Source organism: Silurus meridionalis, chromosome 7 (assembly GCF_014805685.1).
Source record: "Silurus meridionalis isolate SWU-2019-XX chromosome 7, ASM1480568v1, whole genome shotgun sequence".
NCBI classification, from domain to species: Eukaryota; Metazoa; Chordata; class Actinopteri; order Siluriformes; family Siluridae; genus Silurus; species Silurus meridionalis.
In genome coordinates, this window is record NC_060890.1 from 3,372,119 (window position 1) to 3,391,620 (window position 19,502).

Consider the following 19,502-nt stretch of genomic DNA (forward strand, 5'->3'; position numbering starts at 1 on the left):
GTTCTTTATGATGTGAGTATGTGAGGTATACAGGAAGTCTTTATCTGAACTCACACAACTCCAGTTATTATTGTCTTCTTACCCAATCAGGAACAGGTTTAGCTCAGATTTGTTCTAGTGTGTGTGTATATACTTGTCTGTTATCTGCATTAAACTAAAGAAGAACATTGCTCCATGCTGTGTGATTCTTCCCTGATCAGAAAAGGCACCACGGGCATCGTATATCACATGAAAAACCGCTCCAAGAATGAAGTTTTGTTTGGTCATAATGAAAATCTTAATAGTATATTAGATTAATTAGCTCAGGGGTGTCAAACTCAGGCCTGGTGTAATTACATTTGGCCCGCGAGATCATATCAAATGTGTATTAGAGCTGCCCGCCAGTATATCGCACATACGCTGCTAATACAGTACTACAAATCCCAGAATGCTTTGTTAGTGCGTTGGCGCGTCAGTCGAGATCGCTGATAAACTCCGCGCTGAATTTACCCGGAGTTTACCGACTTTGAAGCCCAGAAATGCAGATTTGAACTGCTCAGTAATCCGTTTGTGGTTGACGTGGAAAGCGCATTAAACAACCTCCAAATGGAGCTGATTGAACTCCAGTGTAGAGACACGATCAAGTCAAAGTACGACTCTGTGTGTGCTGCACAGTTTCCATGTTTCTCCCCGACACACTGCACAACTCCGTGTTCAGCAGCACACATCTGTGTGTGCAACTGTTCTCTTAATAACGATGAACAAAACAGCACTCAGGAGTCTCACTGATGAACAGCTTCACTCTATCCTGAGGATGCTGTTACAAGCGTGTGTTAAAGTTTTATTTACTACTGAAAGATAAAAGACCAGTTTTCATGGACAGGTACACACTCACCCCCTGTAGCTAAACAGTGACCCTCTTGATCATTGGAGCAGACAAGTTAGGGGACTGTCGAGCATTAAAAAGTTCACATTGAGTCAAAGTCAGTACACTTTCAAAACACAAATCAACACAATAATGAATTCCCTCCTGATCAAAATGACATAAAACTCTAGTATGATTGTCAGATTTTAAATTAAATGTTACATTTATCACCATCTGCCTGTTTAAACCCATTTCAACAAATTCTGTGTGAGTGCATGTTTTAAAAAAAAGGAAATATGGTGGAGAAAATATAAATAGGTAAATTCCTTACATTAATTGGTGAAGATATGCAAAAAGCAATCTCCAAATTATGTAATAATATAAACAACAAATTCCAACATGATTAGAGATCAGAATTCAGGGAGTTCTTATATTTCTAGTGATAATTCATATAATAATGCAGAATGTTAATTGTGCTGCATGTCAACGGTTGCTTTTTCTTCTCAAAGCACATGCCTGGTAACATCAGGAAAATTTGTGTATATTGATGACTGAGTTGGAAGAAAATTAATATATCCTAAACTTTTTGAAAATCTGGCAGAAACTTCAGTTTGCCTTTTGCAAATATTTACAAAAATGTGCTAAAAGTTTAATATGTGAAATAAATTAATACAGTGTACTAAAATATGGGGTTGTAATTTCTCACCAAATAACAGTAAATAATGTTGTTCTGCTGTAGTGTGATGGAGGACAGTGATGGGTAAAGAGGAACAAATGCAGCAGAGGATTTATATCTTAACATCTTTGATGGTTATGTAGTTGTGGCAAATTGCTGCCAGTTATACCTTATATATCAGACACATTTCATATAAATAATGAAGTAACTGCTGAAGATCAAAGTCATGTTTAACAATTTCAGGTAATATTTATTATTAATGTTCATGATACAATATGCATGCACTAGCAAGAAGTTTATCAAAATTAAAATAAAGCTTTTAAAAGCCTAAATATACATTAAGGTTAAGACAAATCAAGATACTAGAAAGTTTTGTAGTCTACTATATAAGCTTTTTTTTCTTTCTCCTACAAAAGTACATGCTGAATACATATAATGCATATATAAATCTGTCTATTCCTAACTTCTGTTCTGAATTCTGTTTAGAATTTTAAATCTTTTCATTTAAAAAAGGAAAACCTGATAAATGAACCAAAAGGGAAATGTGAAACAAACGAAGAAATAAATTCTCACAAATGTAAAAGGACAGGATATTTAAAAACTGAAGAGTGACTGGTTTAAAATATGAAATATTAAAAGGAAGTAAAATGCCAAAAGTCTCACATTCATTCAAACAATTCAGGAATATTTTCACAAAATGTCTGACTGCCTCACTGCTACACCAGCTATACCTTTAACACGAATTAAGTGATTTTTGAGTGAATGGTGGAATATTTGCAAAGGATTTCTGACTGAAAGCTCATTTGGAGTTTTCAGAGTTGTTAGAAAAGTTGGTGTCTGAAACTATAAAATCCGTCACAATGTGAATCCATAACTACTTTGTGTACAAGGTGTTTCCAAAGTGAGTTCATCTGTATAAATGATTTAGAATATATGCATCACAATTACCACAAAGCATAATTTATCCATCACAACAATTCCAGGTGTTCAGTATTTACAAACACTTTTATTAAGTGTGATCAAGTTTTATTTCCAACTCACTAAGATTATGATTCTTAAGGCTTTATTATGTCTTTTTTTTTTAGAGCTAGAACATCTGGTAAACAAAATCACAGATAACATGCCCAGGTAGATCTAGTACTATTATATTAGAGATAAAATATACTCTAGGCTCAGTATGCTTATTGAACAAATTTTAGTTTTTTTTTTTTTATCAATATTTGTGTAGCTTTTACCTCAATTTGTTAACGGTCAGATGCATTGTTAAATGACTAACATCAATCATTCTCTTAAAGCACCTCACTGGTGTTTTTTTCCTTATGTATTAAACAAAACCATCGTGCCATCCCACTCTATTCCAATCTAACACTCAAACGCTGAAATTAATAAGCATTTCATTACATGTCCATATGGCTACGTGTTCAGTTTAAAAAGAAACCATTTAACAGAAAACTTTGCCATAAGAGAAATTACATATATTTATGAATAAACGAACTATGAAAAATCATGAGTGCATTTTCTGATGATGCCGAGTAAGGTGATAACGACGGGCAAAGCTTTTGCCACACTGTGTACAAGGAAACAGTTTGGTGCCCTTGTGAAGCTGCTGGTGGGCCCTGAGACTCTGTGGCCGACTAAAACTTTTTCCACAGTCTGGGCACTGACACGGTCGCACCCCTGAGTGCTTCTGCTCATGCCGTCTCAGGTCACCTGACTGCCTAAAGCTCTCACCGCACTCAGCACAAAGAAATGGCTTCTCCCCAGTGTGCGTGCGCATGTGGACATTCAGTTGTCCCGAGTGCACAAAACTCTTATCACATTGTGAGCATGCGTAAGGTTTCACTCCTGTGTGAATACGCTGGTGCTGTTTTAAACTGTTGAACCAGCTGAAGGCCTTGCCACAGTCTGGACAAAGGTACAGCTGGTCCCCTTGCCTGAAGCAGGCATGATTCTTGAAACCCCTAATTGTCTGAAAGGTCTTGGAGCATTGAGTACAACTATGATCCTTGGACGGTATATCGCCCTCATTAAAGCTCGAGTACTTTGTAGTCATCTCTGGGTGGTGGCGGCGGATGTGTTTGTATAGGTAACGCTCACCAGTAAAGGAGAAGGGGCAGTGGCTGCAGGGGTAAATAGTGGCGTTGGCCAGTGCTGTGCTTTGGCGATGTGCTCTGTGGCGTGAGTGGCTTTCTTGATGGCGCTTCAGACCAGATGACTGGGTGAAGGACTTAAGGCACAATGTGCAGCAGTATGGCCTCTCTTTGGCATGGATGGTGCGTTCGTGTCGCCGCAAGTTGCACAGGCGATTAAAATATAGTTCGCAGTGAGAGCAGCCATGAGGTCCATCACCCTGCTGAATGCATTCATGGCTTTTTAAAAGATGGAGGTGGCTGAAGGTTCTTAGGCACTCGCCACAAACATGCGATGAAGTCTCTTGTGACATTTCTTTTGGCTCTTTGCTGCCTTCATTAGTCCACTGTGGGGCTGCTGTACTCTCGTTCTCAGTAGCAGTCTGGTCCACCTCTAAACTTTTGTTCTGATTGTCCTCTTGAGCAGAGTCCCTGACTGGTTTCTGGCTGTGTTTTTTTTTTATTTTGGGTGGTCTGCCTCGAGGTCGACCTGTAGATACTTTCCTCTTTTGATTACCAGCCCTGTTAGGGTTTAAAGCTGACCTTCGAAGCTTGACTGGTGGTTCATAAGGAGGATCGTGTTTGTTTGATGAGTTTTCATGCTGCGATGACTCTGCATTAGACTCATTCTCAACTAATTTTAAATACTCTTCATGGTGATGTCTTTTGAGATGTCTGTAGAGATTAAGTTTGGTTATGAAAGAGAAGGAACACTTAGTACACGAGTAGACAGAATCCCCTTTCTCTGTTTGCTCTGTACCTGTTGTTCCCTCTTTTTCACCCTGGTGGGTTTGCTGATGTCTCTTCAGCCCCGTTGCCTGACTAAAGCATTTTCTGCAGTGGCTACAGCAATAAGGCTTCTCTTTTGAGTGAATTGTGCGCTGATGCCTTTTTAAATGGCATGACCGCAAAAATGTTCGCCCACATTCGCCACATTTGTTCCCTGACACCTCTTCACCACTGCCATCACTCTGGTCTGTTTTGTTCATCAAATTACTGCTATTGGTATGTGGTGGATCAGTTGGGTTTGATTGCTCAGTCTGGCCACTGAGTGTTGGAAATTCATTCTGAAAGGATTTTGTCATTTGCTGCATGTGGGATTGAGGTGGTGCATCAGAAGCAAGTAGGCAATGATCCAAATTCATAACTGGTGTATGGTCACAAGTCTCAAGAGTCTGGGCTTCCAAGAGATGTGGGTACTCGTCTGGGTGTGAGCGCCTGACATGTCTGTGTAGGTAAAAAGCTGCTGGGAAAGAGTACTGACAGTAGGGGCAAAGACAAAGCTGTGACGCTTCTTCACTGTTTCTTCCTAAAAAAAAATATATATAAAATATATATAAAAAAAATGTCAAATATATATTTATTATTTATTTGTTATAGGATGTGTGTGATAAAAACCCATATCAGATCACCTGTAAATGTGCACTTCTTGTCCCAGATTTTATCCCATGTAGTGCTGAGACTATGAGCATACTCCTCTGCATACCACACTTTCAGTTCCTGCCCAGGATAGATGGAGCGGCAAGAGCGGAACAGGATGCGCCCTGCCTGCTGAAACGCCACCAAGTTTTGCTCATTCTCAGTCCGTGAGCAAACCACGTACCTGCAAACACAGGGGAGGTAAGATAATGATAGAGCCTCTGATGCTACATTATGTGGGCTACACAATGTGAGAACATTTGTGGGCATTGATAAATCAGATTGAGAGCAATGTGTCAATCACATGGCTGTTAGAATTCAACCTAACCAGCAGCTGATTACTACGTAAAGCCACAAGCTGGGTTTCTAGTCAAACATTTCAAATCATGTGAAAATAATAAATTGACAATTGCATTAAAAAAGAGGAGCAAGTGGCAGATTTCACTCTTCAACGTTCATTAAAAAAATCATCTCTTTAATTTTTAGCAGACTCAAAGTTTTGACAGACTATTAACACAAGTATTTGGACACCTGATCACTTCAACAGGGACTGTAATGACACTTGTTCCAAACACATTCACATGGAACTGGTCCATGTTGTTTGTAGGTTGTTTTGGAATGTGGCCCATTTCTGCTTTAGACAGGAGGAATAATGGTATGTAGGTGTTTATCCAGGGGTTGGGCCAGACCCTGTACTTACAGTGATGTGATCTTATTGTTTCATCATACCAAGAAATATTTCCTTAAATCATAAATAAATATTCAGAAAAGATCAGAGAATACAACAGATCCTGTACATGCTGAGCTCTACAAATCTGTCAATAGCTAGTAAAAGATTTCTCAAATGATCATGGTAATTCCAAAAACCATGTAAATGGGAATCAAATCTATAAAGTACCCTAGAATTGTATAAATTACCATGGGGCTAGGCTGTAGCTGGATCCTCCAGCAGGAAAATAATTCAAAATATACAACAATACAACATAGAATAGGATCAAGCTTTTTACATGACCAGAAAGTAAAAGCAATAGATGAGCAGTGGGTAAAATGTAATTGGCGAATGTTTCGATTTTCTAAGATTAGAATTTTCTTCGGAACCATTTATAGTGCCTCTCTTAATGTCAGTCAGAGATTAGGTTTCAGCTTTAAATCATTTGAAGTGCTCGTCCTTAAAATTTTACTTTTAGACAGACATAGAAAACTCGCTCTGGTCACCATGTACAGACCCTAAGAGTTTGCTTGTTTTCTTTCAGACCTCTTGATTGATTTTGATAAAGTGCTGCTTGTAGGAGATTTTAATATTCATGTAGATGATGTAAACGATGCTCTAGGATTATCATTTGATGATTTATTAAACTCTTTTGGGGTTAAACAAAACGTCACCAGACCAACTCATCGTTTTAACCACACACTAGACTTAATAATATCCCACGGAGCAGACGTCACTGATATAGATATTTTACCTCAGAGTGATGACATCACAGACCATTATCTTATACTGTACACACTACCGGTAGAGCAGATTAGCCGTGTTTCACCACGTTATCGACCTGGTAGGACTATTGTTCAGACCACTAAGGACAGATTCATAAATAACCTGCCTGATTTATCTCAATTTCACACTAAACCCATAACTACTAATAATCTTGATGAAATGACCAACAACATAGACCTTATCCTCACTAGCACATTAGACACTGTTGCCCCCATCCGGTTAAAAAAGGTTCGAGAACAAGCACTTGCACCTTGGTATAATAGTCACACATGCCCTCAAGAGAACAGCACGTAATCTGGAGAGAAAATGGAGGAAAACTAAATTGGAGGTATTTAGAATTATGATAAAGACAGTATGCTCAGCTACAGACAGGCGCTAAAAGCTGCTAGAGCTGAACACCTGAGCAAACTCATAGAAAACAACAAAAACAATCCCAGGTTCCTTTTCAGTACAGTAGCTAAATTAACTACAAATCAGGGATCTGAAAATTGTGTTCCATCACAGTTTAGTAGTGAGGACTTTATGATTTTCTTCACTGAAAAATAGATAACATTAGAAAAACAATTGTGGCAGTTCAACCTTTGAGACCATCTCCTGACACAATCTTACCTACAACTCCACAACTCCACTTTTACATGTATAGGACAGGAAGAGCTGTATGATGTTATTATCAAAGCTAAATCAACAACATGTCAGTTAGATCCAATTCCTACTAAATTACTGAAGGAAGTGTTATATACAGCTGGTGAGTCTCTTCTGAATATTATTAACTCCTCAAATATCTTTAGGTCATGTGTCCTAAATCCCTCAAGCTAGCAGTTATTAAGCCCCTCATTAAAAAACCTAATCTGGATCCAAACACGCTTTCAAATTACAGACCAATTTCATATCTGCCATTTATGTCTAAGATTTTAGAAAAGATTGTTGCTGCCCAGTTATGTTCCCACTTGCAAGAGAACAATATCTTTGAGGAGTTTCAGTCAGGTTTTAGGCCCCATCATAGCACAGAAACTGCCCTAGTTAAAATTACCAATGACCTGTTTTTAGCTTCAGACCAAGGCTTCATCTCGCTGTTAGTTTTACTAGATCTTAGTGCTGCGTTCGACACTATAGATCATGATCTTCTCCTAGTTAGCTTACAGAATTACATTGGCATTCAGGGACAGGCATTAAGCTGGTTTAAATCCTACCTGTCTGATCGTTACCATTTAGTAGATTTAAATGGAGAGCTATCCAGGCTAATGCTAGTGAACTATGGCGTGCCACAAGGTTCAGTTCTAGGACCCCTGCTCTTCACAATATACATGCTTCCGTTAGGAAATATTATTAGAAGGCATGGAATTAGCTTCCATTGTTATGCTGATGATACTCAGCTATATATCTCATCTAAACCAGGCGATACAGCTCAATTAACCCGGATAACTGAGTGTGTTAAGGAAATAAGAGATGGGATGACCCATAACTTTCTACTTTTAAATTCTGATAAGACAGAGATTTTGCTCATCGGCCCAAAAACTAGGATACAGAAGCACCAGCATCTCAACCTGCATTTAGACGGATGTTCTGTAACCACTAGTTCAACAGTAAAAGACCTGGGAGTTATTTTAGGCAGCAACTTATCTTTTAAAAATCATATCAACCAAGTTACAAAAACAGCCTTCTTTCACCTTAGAAATATTTCTAAGCTAAGAAATATGTTGTCTATATCCGATGCAGAGAAGCTCGTCCATGCGTTTATGACCTCCAGAATAGACTACTGTAATGCGTTACTAGGTGGATGTCCTGCATCATTAATAAACAAGCTTCAGTTAGTTCAGAATGCAGCAGCCAGAATTCTCACAAGGTCAAGAAAATATGATCATATAACCCCAATCTTATCGTCCCTACATTGGCTTCCGGTTAAGTTTTGAATAGACTACAAACTACTGCTACTCACTTATAAAGCACTAAATGGTTTGGCTCCCATGTATATCTCCAGTCTTCTAATACGCTACAATCCGTCACGCTCCCCGAGATCTCAAAACTTTGGGCTTCTAGTAGTTCCTAAAATAGCAAAGTCCACTAAAGGTGGTAGAGCATTTTCACATTTAGCTCCTAAACTGTGGAATAGTCTTCCTGACAGTGTTGAGGGCTCAGACACACTCACCTAGTTTAAGTGTAGATTAAAGACATATCTTTTAGCAAAGCCTACACATAACACACATCACATCATAACCTTGTGCTCCAGAACATCTGATCACATGCACATTACCAACTTGTGCTGTTAATATCATGAACAGCAGCTATGCTAATTCCTCTCCCCTGCTTCTCTTTCTCTCCCCATCCCGAGGCTTCCTGAGGTTTGGCCAGCTCCAGTCACGTCCCACCTCATGAAGATTATGGACTTTAAAGAAGTAGATGCCGAACTCGCAAACATCCTGAACCACCTAGAGACGTACCAGTGCCAATTGGATCCCACTGCATGTGTGGAGTTTGACATTGGACCTCCTGGAGTGTTTAAAGGCTCTGGCATGGAGAAGCTGATGCTGGATCTGTGATGATCACAAATGTTGAGCTCAGTAGCTCCTACTTCTATACCAAAGACTGTTGAAAGAACATTTACTTATAATCTTATACTCCAGTGCTCATGTTAGTTCTCACTCTCCAGTGTTCTGTACTGTTGAAAGATTTATGATCAAACTCTTGATGTCACCCAAATGAGGATGAGGTTCCCCTTTTGAGTCTGGTTCCTCTCAAGGTTTCTTCCTCATCACATCTAAGGGAGTTTTTCCTTGCCACAGTCTGCTCATCAGGGATACACACACACCATTCACCTTCACTGTTGATTTCTGTAAAGCTGCTTTGAGACTGTTGTGAAAAGCGCTATACAAATAAACTTGACTTGACTAGAGGTAATTGCATGCTATATGATGGGTAAAAAACTGAAGAGGCCAGAAATCGAGAAATGACTTACCTCAACCAATTTGAATGAGTGTCCCTCTCTGCGTCAATGTAATCATAATGGTCACTCCCTCTGCATATCTGAGAAATTAGAGATTACAGTTGTATTTCTAAAAAAAAAAAAAAAAAAAAAAAAAAACACCTGTAATAACACTTTCAACATAATACTTACAATCCATGAGTAAGCACTTTCCAGGGCATTTTCAGTGCTGCTGATCTCCCCATCAAAAGGCCCAAAATGCATCCCAAGAGGAATAATTTGTCCCTGGTTAAACACACCAAGTCCAGCCCCAGGAGTTGTTGATCTACCTATGACTAACCCTTGTGGAAGAGTGAGAAGTGCCCTCTGAGGAACTCCCATAGGTGTGGGAGAGTCATAGGTGAACAATGGTGGTCCATGAACATCACACTGATCTAAAAACAGTTTATGGCAGGTTTCACAGTCTGTGGAAGAAGTAAATGTTAGGGGGAAAAACAACCAAATGCAAGCCAAAGATCCAGTAGTACAACTGTAGAGCAAACTGCATATGTGGTGTTAATAATGATCTGAAAACTCACAAAAATGCTTGTCGTTGAAAGCATTTTCTTCCTGACTCTCTTCTGTTCCTATATTGCATACAGTCACAGAACCCTGTATTTCTAAATTCTGGTCTTCCCCCGATGGCAATCCTGTTAAAAAGAAAAATAATTATTTACACATTTATAACTAATGTAGGTCCCGATACAGATAACGATAAAGTCACAGCATTTTACATTATATTGGAGGGAAAAACAATCCTTGCATGATCAATAATACTTCTTGTTAAAAGTATCCAGCAGAACATGTAGAAGCACCTCAACTTTAACCACTTGTATCTAACATTTTACTTTAAATATTTGTTGTGGATCTAATCAAATTTACATATACATGTTTACTGTTCAGTTATATACACAGACTCTCCACAAGCCGTAACAAGAGCAAGAATCTGGCAGAGGTCGATGGCTGATAAACGATGCCCGATATGTTTCACCCTTCATGTCGGCTGTCTGGGAACGTCAGCATAGGCTCTGGTCAGAGGGCTGTTGCTCAGCTGATTCTGAATGCTGATTCAGCAGCGGAGCTCATCAGCGAGAAAGAGAATCTGATTGGCTATATAGCTTAGCAAATTAGCACAAAAAAGGAACATGATTGTCATTCTTGCTCTTCTTTGCAACTTAGCAGACATGATTGAAAAAAGCTACACGAGTCAGTTAGTAATGAGGTGGAAAGACTCCTTGCTTTAGATATTTAGTTTTTGCTCTTCCGGTTTCCCTGTTTGGAGGCCGAATACAGACTACTGCCACCTGCTAGTATGAGAGTTCTGTTCTCTCATGCAAGCGCAGCACATACACGCACGGTTTGGTGTCTCAGATACGGCTGCCTAATAATCGGCCTAATTTGTAGATCAAAAGAACACGAATATATTGTTATCTAAATTTGTTAATTTCACATTATTTATATATATTTTATATTTATATATAAATATTTATAAATTTGACCAAGTGATCACAGATTTCTGAGGCACATGATGTGTAAAAGCTGCAACTGCTATACTAGTCAAATTTAATGCCATTAATCAATCAAACAAAATATGCGGAATAGATTTGTGAAATTTTACAATTGGCTTACAACACCAAAGTACAACCAAGTACAACACCAAACGCCAAGTGGATTGGAGTACAACAGGCCTCCTCTGGACTACATGAATAGTAGAAAAGTGTTCTGTGGAGTGAAGAATCACACTTCTCTACCTGGCAGTCTGATGGGTGAGTTTAAGGTTGTTAAGTGCCAGAACAACTTTTCCATCCTGACACTGTAAAGATTGGTGGTGGAGAGATATTGATATTAGTCAGTCTCTCAGGGGTTTGGCCCCTTAATTCCACTGAAGGAAACCTTGAAGTAAACCACAGCCAAACTAATTTCTGACCAAGTTAAACCATAACAGACAGTTATGTTTGATGAGTATTGCAGATTCAGACTACACATCTATTCTGGTACTGCTTTACCTCATGGAGCTTTTTACACCCTAGCTCTTCAAATTTTACACTTCATATTTGTTTTCACACAATGTAATTTTATCCCAAGAAAATCTTGTGCTGCACCATTTTAGCAACTTTTCTATCATACATTTAATGACTGTACTTGTATTACATCTGTATTAATGCTAATTTATACAGATCTGAACTCTACAGTGATGCACACATACTCTACATGGACACCTGACACTGCAGGGAAACCCCTTTAAATGTAAAGTTAAACTAAGCTTTTACCTTCTCCAGAAAAATTTAATTGCATTTTTATACTGTTTACATGTATATTTTACAGGTTATGTAATGTTTTGTTAGTGTTACAGAAAATGTCTATTACTGAATTGTCTATATAACCAAAATGTACAAAGTTTTATTAATTTCCCAGAACACACAGAGGGAGTTACGGGTCTATATTTCTTTTATTTTGTTTCACCCTTATCCAGAGTGACTTATCAGAACGATTTTTTAACATTTATCTCATTCATACAACTGAGCAGTTATGAGTTAGGGGCCTTGCTCAGGGGCCCAGGAGTGGCCCATAATCCAATAAACCATAATCCAATGCCTGAGGGCCCATCAGTCGAGGCCTTTGAGCTCCAGCACTAGATGATGGATGTGTTCCAGTTGACGCTTCTGTGACACGCGGACTCTCGCCGCCTGCTGTTCGTGTCATTTCAGTGAACTCCGGTGTGGATGACGGCAGCAGCGCCCTCCAGTGGACACCGATATTATTAGGGTAAACGGCTGATCCTGAGAGCCCGTGTTCACCGCCCTGATGGATCTCAGGCTCCAGCGCATTCAGAAACAAAACACGAACTGCTTCACAGATTTCGAGACTGTTCGTTTGCTGGATCTGGTGTGAATTAAAACTTTTTAAAACACATACAGAAGCGAACCCGAGCAGCTGATTCCTCCTGGCGCGTGTGCGCGCGCAGCCCTCGTTATAATGCAGTTAACTACCAAAAACCCTGAACAACGGAGATGAACTGCTGCAGAATCAGGAGTGAGCGGTTACAAAAACACGGACGAAAAACTTAACAAACAAAATAAACAAAGAAAATCCACCGGATATCATACTCGGGTCTACAGTGTGGGGTGAAGCGCGCGCCCGCGCAACACAAGGCCGCAGCAGGCCGGAGAATGTCGCGCGCACCGGTGTGCGGGTCTGTTAGAAACCGATCACGGTTTTATACCGAAACCGATATCAAATAAATACCGACTAACACCATCACTGGGCTGAGCACTGGGCTCATATCGCAGTGGCGAGTGAGAGGCCAAGCTGGGATTCCTCTTCTCCTGCTGAAAGTACAGCCTTCACCCGCTGATGTTTTACCTCAGACATCATTTTACACAAACTGCTTCAAACCATAGCGATTTATTTCAGTTCATTCAGCACTTCTTTAGAGATAACGGTGGCTTATTAGCCAATAACAACCGTTGACAAAAGTTGTGTAATAATAATAGAAATATAATATTTTGGAAGTGGTTTTAATGTGTTCTAGAAAATAAAACAAAACATTTGGTAAATTAAAATAAAGTGTGTGTGTGTGTGTGTGTGTGTGTGTGTGTGTGTGTGTGTGTTCGAGCTGCAGGAACGAGGATCAACTTCCCGCTTCAGCCACACAAACAGCTCGGAAATTTCTACAAATTACTCTCATTTCTACCAAGATTCAATAATAAGAAAAACATTTCAGCTGCTGCATGAAACACGATCTTATATAAACGACTCGCTACATGGCCCGACTTTAATATCATTATTATATAAAAACATCACTCACCTGGACTATCAGTCATGTTGTAACTGTTCGATAGTGTTCATAAAAATCGGAATTTTTTGTTTAGTTTTTTTTTTTACTTTTGTTCTACGTTATTGTGTTGGGGGGTTTAACCCGACGACTAGCTAACTAGCTAGCCCTGCACTTCCTCAACAAGGAAGTCAGTATTCCTCTTCTTCAGCAAATGACGATGTGGCCCGAATTACTGCGCTTATTGCCATCTAGTGGCCATTGGAGTGGATGCGCCGTTGTCATGCTGTACCCCACTACTAATCATTAGTTTTCTCTTTCATAAGTACAGTATGCTGAATTGAGCTTTTTTGTTAGTTTCTTAGTTTAATGTAAATTCCAAGCAAACTGGACAAATCCTCTGGATGTTTCAGATGAAGAAGTGATAGACATGTAGCATAAAAAGACACATTTGGACATGTGAAAGTCACAGTTGCATACTTTAGAGAAAATATCTATCTTACAATTGTTGCCTACAAATTTCCTTTATACAACAACTATTCAGATATTCCATTCACCCAAGTTCCTATGTTTACATGCATAGTTGATTCACTTAGACTTGTTTCCATGTTGGAAGTGTCAGAGGTCAATAGCCCTATTGGTGCTTCTACAAGTATTGCCCATATAATGGCAAGAAACACTCCATTAAGTAAAGAGAAAAGACAGCCCTTTATAACTTTAAAAAATTATGGCCAGTCATTTTAAAGAGCTACTTAGAGCATTGCACTTAGTGCGACCATTATTTTCCAACAAGACAATGACCCCAAACATTCCTTTAGGTTATGTTAAAGCTTAGCCTTGCAAGTGCCACTTGCACTTCTGGGTATTGTTTTTGAAGGAACTTCTAGGCACAGTTTTTGTGCATAGTTAGTCACTTAGCATTGTCAGAGGTATGACTTTTTGGCCTCAATACTTCCATGACGGTTTCTGGACATGGGTGTACCTGGGTCCTTCTGGTTTCTGCCAGTTCTTTGCTCATGGCACTGCTGGACATAATCATGATGTGTCTTGCATCTGCTACATTAAGTTTGCTTGGCCAACCACTGCGTCTATGGTCCTAAACATTGCCTGTTCTTTTGTGCTTCTTTCAAATAGCTTGAACAGCACATTTTTAATTGATAATAACTAACAAATAACACTTCTATTTTTGAAAGCATTCATATTGTACAGTATTTTTCACACCTGCCAAAAACGTTTGATCAGTACTGCAAATATACAAACACACATGCATTTATCCACATATTATACAGTATGTAAAAAAAAAACAAGTATCAATACAACTGAAAGCTTTCCACAAAATCTTGGAGTGTTTCTGCCTATTTTGTTTGCCAAATCATCCAGTAGAGCATTTGAGGTCAGGTGCTATTATTGGATGAGAAGGCCTGGCTCAGAAGCTCCATTCCTGTTTATCCTTAAACTGTTTAATGAGGCTGAAGTCAAGGCTTTCTGCAGGCCACTCACATTCTTCCACACAAACCTTATACATCTATATTGCTTTGTGCACTAGGACAAAGTTATCCTGGAATAGAAAAGGACCTTCTTCAAAATTGGAAGCAAAGCATGTCCAACTGGTACATAACACTGGTTATGTACCTAAAATGTTCAAGCTGGCAGTTTTCAGATCCCTAATTAATAAATAAAATTATCAAATACAAAAATGTAGCAAACATAAACATTTGACAAAGACTGTGCAATTTATTTAAATGCTCTAGGAACATAAATGTACAGAAGAACTTAACCTTTTGCCCATGTGGGAGAGACAGTGTTTGTGTATGGTGAATGATGACATCATCAGTGGAGTAGGTGTTATGAAAAGCAAACTGTTTAATGAGGCTGAAGTCAAGGTTTTCTGCAGGCCAGTCACGTTTTTTCACACCAATTCAATTCAATTCAATTCAATTCAATTCAATTCAATTCAATTCAATTCAATTCAATTAATGTTTATTTGTATTGTGCTTTTAACAAGGAACATTGTCTCAAAGCAGCTTTACACAGATAATGTGGTGATAAAAAATTATGTTTTTTATGTGTAAGTGTAAGTTTGTCCCTGATGATCAAGCCGGTGGCGATTGTGGTGAAGGAAAAACTCCCCCAGATGGCATAAAGAAGAAACCTTGAAAGGAACCAGACTCAAGAGGGAACCCATCCTCATCTGGGTTGCACTGAATGTCCATTTATTGCAGATAAACGATGTTGCGGGGTACAGTGATGGAGATCAGAAGCAAACTGTAGTCCTGAGTCAGTGTGGACATTAACTACAGTCCAAGTCCATCCTTAAAGCTCCCGTTCTTAATCTGGAATTTTATGGAACCACCCAAGGCATTGATGAGAAACCGTCTCCAGCTGCACAGAGTGGCCTCCAGTCGAGGAGAACACTATCCAGAGGCAGACCTGGACGAAGTGGAAAGATCCATAGAGGGAAGAGGGGCAAGAACAGTGGTCACTAGAACATCAGTCCACGTGTCACTTTTTGAAGCTTAAACTGGAACACATCCATCATGTAGTGCTGGAGCTTAAAGGCTTTGACTGATGGGCCCTAGGGCATTGGTTCAGAATGTTGTGTGTTCAAACCCCAACAAACCAAGCTTCCACACCTGGGCCGCTGGGTACCTGGACACTCAGGAATCTCTGCTAAGGAGCAAGCAGACAGTGCTGCCAAAAAAGCTCTGTCTTCAGAACCAATTAAACGCCTCATACATTTTACAGATCTGGGACCGTTAGTAAATACATGCATCAAAAATAAATGGCAACTGGAATGGGATCAGTGTCTAATTAACAAACTACATACAATGAATCCTGATGGTAGGGAAAAACATATTTCTCACTTAAAAAATCGCTTGTTTGATGTTATCTACACAGTGTTAGATAGGACACTCAAAATAACACAAATCTTTACTAACAAGAGAAAATCCCCCAACGTGCCAAACCTGTCAAATCCCGATATCCATTAAGCATGTTTTGATAAGCTGTAATACTTATAGCCCCTGGAGAAACATTTTTTACTCTGTTCACACTCTTGAAAAGGTTTTTAAACTGATTAACCCAAACGAAGTATTACATTTTTTAAAGAAAAGTAATTTTAAACATATTTGAAACTTTCTATCAAAACCAAGTTTTCGCCATAAACATAACCATAGAAGTTGACACAGTGCTAAGAGAAGAAAACAATGTAACCTGCGACCACACCAGCCACTGCAAGAAGATTCCAGATATCTCTGCTGACATAAAACAAGTAAGAGGTGAAACACATAGTAGCATTCCAAGCTCCAACTAAGTGAAATTCAGAAAAAACTTCGTGTCGCCATCAAGTGCAACTTGATCTGTGACTTAACTGAATGCCTCACTTCCAGTGCACCAGGAAGAGAGGAGGTGGTGTGTTTTAGGCTCCTCATCCTCACAGCTTCTCAAGCTGCATGAAGGTTGCACTTGGTAAATATGTGAGACCATTTGATTCAAGACAGCAGGACTGATGATGCTTGTGATGTCCATTCCAGAGGTTCTGATGAAGCCGCTGGGGAACTTTAAGCATATTAACACTGCTGAATATCATAACTGTAGTTCCCATAATTTTTCTCATGAAAAAAAGTATTTCAATCATAAGTAATAATATGTAGACTTAAACTTGCTGGCATATATTTAATGATGTTATGAAAATTTGATATGGCTATTTATGATTAAAATCTATCACTTATTATATTTTATACTGTCTGTAGTCCCCCATCTTGATAATGGAATCCTTTTTAATCTGCCTCAATTACTGGCACTCCTCACTTTCAGCATATGCATGCTTTGAGAGACTTATCAGAGCCTTTACCTCTGCTACTTGCCTTGTTCTTTCATAGATGTATGTATGTGTACATTTTCTCTCTCTCTCTCTCTCTCTCTCTCTCTCTCTCTCTCTCTCTCTCTCTCTCTCTCTCAGAGTAAAACATGCTCCTGAGGTTCCAGTGAACACTATTTCTGTTTCATGCCAAGAGGTTGGGATTTTTGCTGATACCCAGATAGAATGAAAAAACTCTAAGAAGCATTTCCATAAAAAGTAGATTCTTTAAAAACAGCTGTGTCGTTGTTTTTTTTCTAGGGCTCGTTGAAGCGCTTCCATTTAAAAAAAAAAGCTTGTTGTATGGTTCTATATTAGTGGAGCTAAAGACACTTTTTTAATTTCCTTGTTGAGCCTGGAAGATTCGGAAGGTGGTTCAGCGTTTCTCAATTGCTGAGGTTTTTTTTTCAAAAGTTTTAGCTAGGATGTTTGCGATTTCTTGTTTTGAAGTCAAGACTGAATCCTGATATTTAATGTGTTGTATTTAAGGTTCACTATTTTTCCCCTGAATTTTTAGTTATTAGGTTTCATATTTTGCTTGATGGAGAACGTGCTAATATACTGAAAACAAATTTTCTTTAGTTTTCCTTTTTAGCTTTGTTCATGGTTCTTCTTGCTTGCGCTCTACTAATCATAAGTTTGATGAGATTTTCTGGTGATGGGTGTCTGAAGAAATGTTGTTCAGCTTTTTTCTCTCTTTTATAGCTTTTTTTTGCATTTTTTGTCAAGCCATGGAAGATGTTGCCATGGATCTAAACATTTTTGTGAAGGTCTGCAGAGCATCTATGCTGTCCTCTGGAAAGTGTGTAAATCACTTATAACAGAGAGTTTGAAATTGATACCAGTTTGCTTTTTTAATTTGCCATTTTTGTAATTTTGTCTTCCTTTAGTGGTTCCAATAATTGGGAAATAGTCGCTTTTACAGAGTACTTCATCGAGTACTTTCCATGGTATGTCTAAAATGATTTCTGGTTGGCAAATTGTTCGATTGCTAAGTATGTGCCATGTGCCAGGTGTAGATAAATATTTGATCCATTGTTTAAGAGACATAGGGTATATTTATTTATAAATTATTTTTCTTTTTTTTTTTTTTATACATGGCAACGGTTAATCAGGCCACCTCCCATCTGATCATCTGAGTCTCAGTCCACCCACACAAACATTTCTAATCTGCACCAGATATTCAGTGACGTCACCAGTAATCATGGAAAACGCACTTCAACTTCCTACGGCTTTCTTTATAGGCCCACTAATTCAGTGAAATGAAACGGCCATCGTTCCGATTCCTCAGCCCAGCAATGTGACAGCCACCGCTACCACCATCTACCTCCATTTTAATCATCATCGTCCCGTCAAGAAATTAACCCATCCTGCCAGGCTCTAATGCCAAGGCCTAAAAGCGCTAGACCTCACGTCTCTCCCCCTACTGTTCGATGCACATTAGAATGTTGTCCAGCTCCTAATCTTTGGGTTCTATGCAGAGTATTCCCGGGCCACCTGACCTTCCCTTAAAGGCAGCTCCCAAACGGACTGATCATGCTCTACCTTTACGTCGCTCTGTGGCAACCTGCAATCAAACTCGAGCACCCTTAAAACAAACTTTAAACATGCCTGGTGCTCTTTCACCCACTGACTCTGGTACTCTGCCAAGCAAAAAAATCAATGGCAACCTAGGCTGTTGGCCAACATGAGAAAATATAGCCAAGCCTTTATATGATATATGATAGGACTCTGCATGATAACTCTACCTGGATCTACAACCACCGTTCACTGTAACAGCTCTGGAACAGCTGCTCCAAGCGAACAGATATTCTCCACCGCAGATCTACCAGAAAGCCAGGACAGTGATCACACATACATGCGTATTGTCAATAATAATTTATTCAAATGAAGACTGTCTTGAAACACACAGTAGTTACGTTGCAAAAACAAAGCAAAATCATTACTTGTTGCTTCTCAAAACACTTAAAATTATTGCATTGTTGAATGTAAATTGTCATTACTGAACACTAAAAGCACAAAGCACAAAAAAGCACAAAAAGCCCAAAAGCCCAAAACTAAAAACAAACTACAGAACAACTTATTAAAAAGTCACAAGTAGTTTGTATAAAAAAACAAAGTAAAAAAAAATAATACAGTGGAACCCGGTTATGTCAATGTTCTAGGGGGTCGCCAAAAAGCATCGAGGTAACTGATGATCGAGATAAACAAAAATCAAAATGGCGGCAATATATTAACGTGCTTGAAATTTCTTTATGTACATGATTTGCGTTAAAAAATGAGAATGTGCATGCACGTGTTTTTGAAGGTTTTTTTACACAACAGCGTTGCCGCGATTTGTTTGAT

General features: G+C 39.0%; 1 protein-coding gene across 1 annotated transcript; it reads right to left on the minus strand.

Annotated features, from left to right (window-relative positions):
* Positions 1-1,749: 1,749 nt before the first annotated feature.
* On the minus strand, positions 1,750-13,497 carry prdm9 (PR domain containing 9). Its single transcript, XM_046854294.1, has 6 exons — positions 13,331-13,497; positions 10,062-10,172; positions 9,676-9,947; positions 9,517-9,584; positions 5,062-5,252; positions 1,750-4,958 (listed from the first exon to the last, which is right to left on the minus strand). The coding sequence occupies exons 1-6, from the start codon at positions 13,344-13,346 to the stop codon at positions 3,025-3,027; spliced, it is 2,592 nt and encodes an 863-aa protein (XP_046710250.1). The 5' UTR covers positions 13,347-13,497; the 3' UTR covers positions 1,750-3,024.
* Between the last annotated feature and the right edge of the window lie 6,005 nt (positions 13,498-19,502).

What these genes read in the sequence shown, in the direction of transcription:
- prdm9 (XM_046854294.1), bottom strand. An exon ending in ACTCATTCAAATTGGTTGAG is followed by an intron (nt 5,253 to 9,516) that starts GTAAGTCATTTC and finishes CTGTGTTTGCAG; the next exon opens with GTACGTGGTTTGCTCACGGA. An exon ending in CAAGAAGTGCACATTTACAG is followed by an intron (nt 4,959 to 5,061) that starts GTGATCTGATAT and finishes ATTTTTTTTTAG; the next exon opens with GAAGAAACAGTGAAGAAGCG.